Source organism: Neophocaena asiaeorientalis, unplaced genomic scaffold (genome assembly GCF_003031525.2).
Source record: "Neophocaena asiaeorientalis asiaeorientalis breed wild unplaced genomic scaffold, Neophocaena_asiaeorientalis_V1.1 scaffold150, whole genome shotgun sequence".
Taxonomy (NCBI): domain Eukaryota; kingdom Metazoa; phylum Chordata; class Mammalia; order Artiodactyla; family Phocoenidae; genus Neophocaena; species Neophocaena asiaeorientalis.
In genome coordinates, this window is record NW_020176571.1 from 7997189 (window position 1) to 8007343 (window position 10155).

The window sequence follows — 10155 nt, forward strand, 5'->3', positions numbered from 1 at the left end:
AAAAGAATAACACACCATGATCAAGTGTAATTTATTCCTCAGATGCAAGGATGGTTCAACACTCACAAAACAACCAATGTGATACACCACATTGATAGAATGAAAGACAAAAATCATATGAACATCTCAATAGATGCAGAAAAAGGATCTGACAAAATTCAACATCCATTCATGTTAAACTCTCAACAAGCTGGGTATAGAGGGAACATATCTCAACTTTAATAAAGGCCATATATGACAAGCCTACAGCTTTTCAGTAGCGAAAAGCTTTCCCTCTAAGATCAGAAACAAAACAAGGATGCCCATTCTCACCACTTTTATTCAACATAGTACTGAAAGTCCTAGCCATGGCAATTAGGAATGATAAAAAATAAAAAGCATCCAAATTGAAAAGGAAGAAGTGGGACTTCCCTGGTGGCGCAGTGGTTAAGAATCCACCTGCCCATGCAGGGGACATGGGTTCGAGCCCTGGTCCAGGAAGATCCCACACACCGCAGAGCAACTAAGCCCATGCACCACAACTACTGAGCCTGCACTCTAGAGCCCGCGAGCCACTAAGCCCATGCACCACAACTACTGAGCCTGCACTCTAGAGCCCACGAGCCACTACTACTGAAGCCTGCACACCTAAAGCCTGTGCTCCGCAACAAGAGAAGACACTGCAATGAGAAGCCTGAGCATCACAACGAAGAGTAGCCCCAGATCACTGCAACTAGAGAAAGCCCACGTGCAGCAACGAAGACCCAATGCAGATAAAACTAAATAAAAGTATATATTAAAAAAAGGAAGAAGTAAAACTCTTTATTTGCAGATGGCATATTATATTAAAAAAAACATAAAAACTCCACCAAATAAACTGCTAGAACTAATAAACAAATTCAGTAAACTCGCAAGATACAAACTCAATATCCAAAATTCAGTTGCATTTCTATACACTAACAATGAACTATCGGAAAGACAAATTAAGAAAACAATCTCATTTATAACTGCATCAAAAAGAACAAAATACCTTGGAATAAATTTAACTAATGAGGTGAAAGATCTGTACACTGAAAACTGCACGACATTCAAAGAAACTGAAGAAGGGGAAGAAGACACAGATAAGCGGAAATCTATTCCATACTCATGAATCAGAATAATTAATATTGTTAAAATATCCATACCACCCCCAAGAGATCTACACATTGAATGCAAGCTCTATCAAAATTATAACAGCATTTTTCACATAAATAGAAAAAAATCTTAAAATCTGTATGGAACTACAAAAGAGTCTGAACAGCCAAAGCAATCTTGAGAAAGAACAAAGCTGGGAGCATCACACATCCTGATTTCAAACCATAGTACAAGCTATAGTAATCAGAACAGATAGTATTGGCATAAAAACAGACACATAGTTCAATGGAACAGAACAGAGAGCCCAGAAACAAACATAAGCATATACACTCAACTAATTTTCAACGAAGATGCCAAGAGTATACAGTGGGGAAAGGACAGTCTCTTCAATAAATGGTGTTGGAAAAACTTAATATACAACTGCAAAAGATGAAACCAGACCCCTATCTTACACCACACACAAAAATCAGTTCAGAATGAATTAAGGACCTGAACTTAAGACCTGAAACTATAAAAATCCTAGAAGAAAGCATAGGGAAAATGTTCCTTGACATTGGTCTTGGCAATGAGTTTTTGGATTTGACACCAAAAACAAAGGCAACAACAGCAAAAATAAACAAGTGGGACTACATCAAACTAAAAAGCTTCCACACAACAAAAGATACCATCAGTAAAATGAAAAGGCCACTTTTGGAACGGGAGTAAATATCTGCAAATCATATACTGATAAGGGGTTAATGTACAAAATATACATGGCACTCATACAACTCAATAGCAAAAAAGAAAACAAAAACAAACAAAACTACTAAGAATATGATTTTTAAAATGGGTAAAGGACCTGAATAGACATTTTTGCAAAGAAAACATACAAATGTCCAACAGGTTTACGAAAAGGTGCTCAACGTCACTAATGATCAGGGAAAGGCAAATCAAATGAGATACACCACATCTATTAGGATGTCTATATCCAAAAAGCAAGATACAACAAATGCTGGCAAGGATGTAAAAAGGGAACCCTAGTGCACCACTGATAGGAATGTAAACTGGTACAGGCAGTTGGAAAAACGTATGGTGGTTCCTCAAGAACTTAATAGAGATACCATATGATCCAGCAATCCCAGTTCTGGATATACATCCAGTGGAAACAGAATCATTTTCTTAGAGTTATCTGTACACCCATGTTCATTGAAGCATTATTCACAATAGCCAACTATGAAAACAACCTAAGTGTCCACAGAAGGACGAATGGATAAAGAAAATGTGAAATAAATATATATGTCTCACAAATATTATTCGGCCACCAAAAAAAAAAAAAAAAAAATGGAAATCCTGCCGTTTGCAACAACATGAGTAAAACTGGAGGACGTTTTGCTTAGTGAAATAAGCCATACAGGGAAAGACAAATACTTCATGGTATTACTTATATATGATATCTTACAAAAAAAAAAGTTAAATTTACAGAAAGATATGGTGATTGCCAGAGGTTAGGGGAAATGAGAAGAGTTTGGCAAAAGGGTACAGACTTTCAGTTATAACACAAATAAGGTCTGAGGATATAATGTATAACATGGTGACTATAGCTGTTAATCCTGTAAATTTGCTAAGAGAGCTGAACTTGTGTTCTCACACAAATAAAAGGGCGGCTGGGTAAATATGTGAGGCAATTTATGTGTTAATTAATTTGATTGTGGGAATCCTTTAACAATGTATACGTATATCAAATCATCACATCATACACCTTAAATATAATTTTGTCAATTATACTTCAATAAAGCTGAAAAAACAGAGAAAATGTGTTGAAATTGGTTAAGCCTTCTTCAGCCTGGGTCTATGAATAACTGCAGAGAGGGGATAAATGGAATAGTATTCAGCAGTAAAAAGGAATGGGCAAGATGTTACAGAGTCTCATGGAGTCATCTCCAGTTATACGCCTAAGTGAAAAACAGCAAGATGCAGAACAATGTGTATAGTGTGCTATCTAGTGCCTAAGGAAGTGCAGAAGGCTTTCTAACTGAAAACTAATTTTTTAAAATAGTTACCTATTTGGAGTGTAACAGAGATGAGGAGACAGGAAAGAAGCTAGACTTCTTTAAATACACTTTTTTTTTTGCTGTACGCGGGCCTCTCACTGTTGTGGCCTCTCCCGTTGCGGAGCACAGGCTCCGGGCGCGCAGGCTTAGCGGCCATGGCTCATGGGCCCAGCTGCTCCATGGCATGTGGGATCTTCCCAGACCGGGGCACAAACCCATGTCCCCTGCATCGGCAGGCAGACTCTCAACCACTGCACCACCAGGGAAGCCCTATACTTTGTTTTGAAGTTTTGACTCTGGTACCATGAAAATTTATTACATAATAATAAACAAAATTAAATCAAAAGAACTATTAATCTGTAAAAATCAAATGCAAAATAAAGCAAAGACACTTGTTTGTATAGTGCATGGTTTAATAATAAAGTTGTTTCAAATGATGGTAATTTTACTTTTTATCTCCATTAGGATATATTCTTAAATAAGAGAAACCTTAAATTATTTTTTTAATAATTATGTTGTTAGAATAGCATATGGTTAGTTTGAAACTATTATGCACAGAGATGCACACAAATAATTGTTAATTTTTTGTTGTTAGGGACCAAAATTTTCAGCATTAGAAAAAAGAAATAAACATATACAAAATTAGAATTGGAAAGGTCAGCATGAACTCACTGAAATTTATTTTAAAAGAATCTATTCTGGTGGTTTTAAGCATAAAGGCATTTTTGAGAGAGTATCAAAGTATTACAAGGTCTGCAGAAGGAGATTCAGAGCTAAGCGTCCAGAAACGATGCCGGCATCAGATATTTTTCTAGATACCTTAAGACGGAAAAATCTTAATCTGATGTTGCAGCTAATGGTTTACTTCAGTATGACACAAATATGATGCTTGAATGTACAGTCTTGATCCAGAAATTGCAGTGTTACTATGGGATCTAATCATTGCTATCATATGTTACAATTTTTCTTTCACTGAGTTTACTAAACCTTCATAAAGGTTTCCACTGAACATCAAATGGTTCCTGATGTGTTGCCTACTGAAAGGCTAAACTCAATCTGTTAGCCTGCAAATGTGGGACAGACTCTTTCACTGAGTTGTAATTTTTCTCTTGTGTTTAGGCATGGATCGTTTGGATCCAATCCTTGCAGGCTGAATGCATTTTTTAAAATATAATAGAACACTTATATTGGCAAATTCTTTAAAAAAGGAGCTGAGAATTTGCAGACCTGCTGCAGCTTACCTTAAAACTTTTTCAAAGCATCATTAAACCAAACAAGCCATTAAAAAGTACTAAACTGGGCATATGTATATGTATAACTGATTCACTTTGTTATAAAGCAGAAACTAACACACCATTGTGAAGCAATTATACTCCAATAAAGATGTTAAAAAAAAAAAAAAGAAATGAAGCACTTACATTTGATCTTGGTATGATCTCCTCTTTAGGTAGAGCTCTACCAGGAGCTTTAGGTTGCATTCCTGGCCCTACTGATGTGAAACGCAGTGAGATGAACTACTTTTCAGAGCCTGTCTAGGCCTCCTGAAAATGAAAATCAATGTGTGTAATGAAAAGATGAGCATGACCTCTGGGGATTTTAAGCTTCATGATGATTTAATAGCAAATCATTGTAAATTCAGCAGACTTGACTTTCCCAATAAACATTTACTATAAAGGAGAAAAAAAAAGTACTAAATTGGGAATATAGGGTTAACAATAAGGGGATAAGAAAGATCTGGAAAGGAAGGCCAAGTTAAAGAGTCAATGAAGCAACATCTGGAGAAATGGTTTAAGACGTGTTCCTGTTGAAGCTTACTTATGTGTGCCTACTTGGCAAAAAGTGTGGATCAGTCATTCAAGTCTAAACATCAAGGGACAGAATAAAAAACACAATCATGTAAAACACTGATCCTATCCCACTCTCCACTGTCACTTTCATCTGACAGAAATCTTTCGTCAGCTCTGCAGCATTGACAAGTAGGAGCTGGAGCTTCATGACTGCTCTTCTTTGCCTATTCCTTTCCAACTGGAACAGGATATCAACCTAGCCATGTTATAAACATTGATAAATGGCTGCTGTTTTCCCTGTGGGCTTAGAATGAAAGATCTGGTTTTCATGGCGTTAACAAGAGCTAGTGGGGAGAGAGGGGAGCGAAGAGCAGAAGAATGGTGGAAGAGAATGAGTCCACATAGTTTTATGTGGTTGGAAATGGAAGATTCAGGGACTTAATGACTTCTGTGACCCTGAATACCTCTATTAGTCTTTCAATTTTCAGAAAGGATAAATTGTACTTCTATGTGGAAACGATACATCTACTGGTTCTGAGTTGTCATTTATCTTACACTACTCTTCAGTCTCTATACCAGTATTTCAGAAGTTGTCTTGAGTAAGCAGTTATCAGTTCCTCTAGGTGCTGTCTAGTTGCTGGGTTGGTACTGGTAGCAAAGTAGCAAAAGAAATTCTAGTTAGGGATACACAATTGAGCTTTATACAGTTTTATATATGTGGATATGTGTGTGTGTTTGCTTAAACAAGTGTGTAATTTCTAACACTTGCACCTGAAATCGTGCTAATACATAGGAAATCCACTGCCTGAGACTGTGATCCTTTAAGTTAAAGCATGATATAAATACGGAGACTCTGTGCCCAAACTGGCTTATGTAAGGAGATCACCTTGCCATAATATTAAAGTTAATGTTACGGAATCAAATGGGTAAGACTCCTGGCTAGTAGCCCAGTTCACAGACACTAACCCGAGTTTTAATGCAAGCTCCTCGGGCAAGTTCCAGAATTTTACTTAGCTTCCTTTCTTCATTTTAAAGTGAAAACAGTATCGGTAAGGCTGTTCGTATATGCTGTACAAAATAACTGCATGGCATATATGTAAATAAATAACCCGTTCCCGACCTACCAAGAGTTAAAACGCTAAACGCTGAATACCATTTTAAGCAGCAGACAGGAAGGGGCGGAGCGCCAGCCGCAGCCCCCGCCTCACCGCCGTTAGGGAAGCAGCCGCGGCTACGTCAGGCGCGAGTGTAAACCCAGCTGCCGCTTAGCCCCCGGCCCCTCCCGGTCATCGCCGTCAGTCGGGGGGTCCGCGGGGTCTACGGTCACCCTGCGCTCCAGGCACCGCACCGGGCAAGCGGCGACACCGCGTCCATGGCCACCGCGGCGGCTACGTCATCCTTGGCTCTCAAGGCCTCGAGCTTGGCCGCGGCCCCCGGCTCGTACGGGGTCTTCTGCAAGGGGCTCTCCCGCACCCTCCTCGCCTTCTTCGAGCTGGCCTGGCAGCTGCGCATGAACTTCCCGTACTTCTACATCGCGGGCTCCGTGGTCCTCAACATCCGCTTGCAGGTACACTTCTAGAGCCCTGAGGAAGCCCCCGATATCCCGGGCCTGCATTATGGCCGACTCCCAGGAGGCCCCGCGGCGCCGCGGAACTGGGGGCGAGGAGTTCCGCTGTCTCGCGAGAGTGCCTGGGCTCCCTCCGCGGCTGTGCTCTCCGCTCTCTGCCGAGCTCCTGTACTGTCACTGAGACCTTGCCGAGATTAAGAAGAGGAAATACGCGATTCCGGGAGCCGAGAAAGAACTTCAGTTAAGACCCACGACAATATTTAAGAAGCTGTGCATCCTTAAAGCAAAAACGGGACGAACAGGCTGCATGACAAAAAGGGAAAGGTACTAAAATTTTCAGGACAAAAATGTACAAGCTCATGGTCCATATTAATTTAATAAGTAAATTTCGGGAGTATGAGACTGGAATATAAGCAGGACGCTGAATGAGTAAGAAGCTGGAGATCTTAAGGATATGCTGTGGAGGGCATATAATTTCTTCATCCCACAAGAAAAAACAATGACGATCAGAAGCTTTCACTGAAAAAAACTATACAGGAAACACATCCTTCAAATACCAAACAATGTAAAACGCTGCAGGATTTTGAGTGTAAAGGGAGTGTAAGAAAGTGGACTCTACTGCAGTGTCCCTATGAGTAACATGCAGTTCAAAATCTTGGAGCCAAAGAGAAGGAAGTCCAGTCATAGCGCAAAGCTTGGCGACTTATCGAATAACATTTAAATAATCATAATAATGTAAATGCTGTTTATGGTTTTCATCTTTTAAAGAGAACACTTACAGTTACAAAGTTTGAATGCACATGTTATCAGCCTTGATGGTGTAAACGTGAGGGTACCTGGAATGGTAATGGTGTCTTTTAAAGTGGGAAGCTGAGAGGAAAATTCTGTTGTCAATGGGGGAAGAGGGCATTTTATTATTTAAAGAGTAGCCATAAAGTTGCTTAAATGTAACTATATGAAAGAGAGAAGAGGAGGGGAGAACAGCATGAGGTCAACAAGAAATGCCTAGAGGTTAGAGTTAGGGTGGAATGTTTCAGATTACCTGATGTATTTGGAGTCAAGAGATTTTTAGATTTCAGAGAGTCTGGAGACGAATTAGTGGTCTGCAAATTTTTTTCTAATTAAGGAAGCAAAGCTGAGGCAGGTATAAACCCCGGGAAAAATAAAAAAAATTTTCAAGAACTACACTGCATAACTCCACTGTGAAGAATATTACCACTCATCATATAAAGCCAGTTACAATTATATAAACCCTGAATACAGGTACATTATTAGGTAACACTGGAACGACTGGGGAAGAGAGAGATGTATATGTAATGGGGGAGAATCAATCAAGATCTGATACAGAAAAGTTGATTTTAAAAAAGCAGTATAACTTGTCACTTAGAAAGAGTGCAATAAGAAATAGCTAAGAGTTAAAATTGGTAGTCTCTGGAGAAAGAAAATCAGGGATAGACAGAAAGGTGGAGGACTGCTGTTTTTCACTACCAGTCTAACAGTAACAGTGATTTTTCTTAGCCGTGTGTGTGTGTGTGTGTGTGTGTGCGTGAAGATATAGATATAGATATAGATATCAGGCAGACCTCTGTTAAAATACAAACTAATTTTGTGGTCCAGGTGAGCCCATTAATCTGCCTAAACCCCAGTATTCTCAATTCTATTAAATGAGAGTAAAAATACCCACCTTGAAAGATCAGTCAAGAATTAAAAATAAGCCTGACTTAGTGCTTGATACATACCGTACACAGTAAAGAGTATCTGTTATAACAGAATATTTCATTAACTTGTGAATAAAACTTAAAACTCTCATATGGAGTGCCTGCTTTTCCATTGGAGGGTTTTAGTACTGAAGGAGGTTTGTAGATTACTGACAATGGGGGTGTAGGGAAGACCCTCCAGGAAGAGACATTTGAGCTGAAAGGGGCAATTATTTGCCAAAGTAAAGATGTAAACTATTTGTAGTGTTCTGTATTCCACTAATTGTATCCAACAAACAAGTGTACTCTAGGAATATAAAATAAGTGCCCCCTGTAGCACAATGTCTTGCTTTGAGTAACTTCTTCCTACCCTTCATTCCTTGTCTCCAGCCAAAGTAGAGTACATCTTCATCTTTCTACGTCGTACACTTTCTTCAACCTTCTGTACCTTTTTTTTTTTTGACTTACGGTTACTGTACTTGTGTTTTAAGGCTGAACTTAGACATCACTTTTTCCATTAAGTTTTTCCCAGATGCTCCTGACCAGATTAGAGATCATTTCTTTTAATCCATCTAAAGGGCTGTGTTAATATCAACCTATGCCATTTTCATAGGTTTCCTTATTTGTGCTTAATTGTGCATTAATTATCAGATGCAGTTTTTTAAAGAATATCCAAGAAGACAGGTTTCCGGACTATGATCTCTTCCCTTGGTAATTATATATTGCTGTGAACGTGCAGGGACTAAAACATTTTAGTCTAAAATATCAGAAATGTAATTTGATCAATGAAATAACTCAGTATTGCCAATGGGCTTACAAATGGTGGGCATCACTATTTCCTAGAGGCACTAATGTCCCAATTTGTAACACAAAAGAATGAGGCTGCCATTAGCCCTGGAATGGTGACATACAGGGATTTGGGTGGCTAATGAACATGTGCCTTCCTCAACCTTCTTTTCTTCATATTAGTGTTTTGCTACACTGAAGAAACTAAGGCACTTTAGCAGATTTATTATTATATCCTCCACCTAGATTAGAAGCCCTGTGAGGGAAGGTACTGTATCCTATCGAATTTTACAGCCTGTAATATCAGCAAATATATAGTAGGAACTGAATGAAAGCTCCATGATTTACCATTTATTCTTAACAATTGCTCTTAAAACCAGATGAGTATTTTTCTTCCTACATGATACAACTCAGTAAAGTTTCCCATGGAAGAAAACAAGAATTTTGCTCTACTTATTATTAACCACTTACTATTCTAATTTACAAGGAATTTTATTCCTCCTGGCATCCTTCCAGGTCACATCCATGAAGCCAAAGATTTTCTCAATCCCCAGCCTAGAGCATTGCCTAATGTGAGTAAATATTGTTGAATGAATGCCAAATTAGTTGGTTTTTCTACACTTAGCAGTCAATAAAAGAAATAAAGATGTGTTTGTCCCTGATACTAAAGTCATCTACTTTATTTCTCCCATAAATCAAGCTTTTTCAGGCCTTGAAGAATATTGATTGGCCCAGAGATCTCAAACTTGAAGAAGCAAAGAGGTGGCATAATTCTGATCAATAAAGAAAAACACTTGTTTATGCAGTGCAACTGACAAGAATGCTGGGGGAATGGAGACTCTTAATAGTTTAAAGGGAAATAGTGATCACAGTAAACACATAACCTAAGGGTTAGGGAGCAAGATTTTTTTTTTTAAGGATTTTAAAATTGAGGGTAAAAATACTTATGATTAGTTGGCTAAAAGAATGTATCATCAGGACTTCCCTGGTGGTCCAGTGGTTAAGGCTTTGCCTTCCAATACAGGGTGTGTGGGTTCGATCCCTGGTCAAGGAGCTAAGATCCCACATGCCTTGCGGCCAAAAAACCAAAACAAAACAGAAGCAATATTGTAAGAAATTCAATAAAGACTTTAAAAATGGTCCACATCAAAAAAAAAAACCTTGAAAAAAAAAAA

The 10155-nt window shown here is 38.7% G+C and overlaps 1 protein-coding gene across 1 annotated transcript; it reads left to right on the forward strand.

Moving 5' to 3' along the window:
* The first annotated feature begins 3547 nt into the window (after positions 1-3547).
* On the forward strand, positions 3548-9642 carry SMIM10L1 (small integral membrane protein 10 like 1). Its single transcript, XM_024733009.1, has one exon. The coding sequence runs from the start codon at positions 6303-6305 to the stop codon at positions 6507-6509; it is 207 nt and encodes a 68-aa protein (XP_024588777.1). The 5' UTR covers positions 3548-6302; the 3' UTR covers positions 6510-9642.
* The last annotated feature ends 513 nt before the right edge of the window (positions 9643-10155 follow it).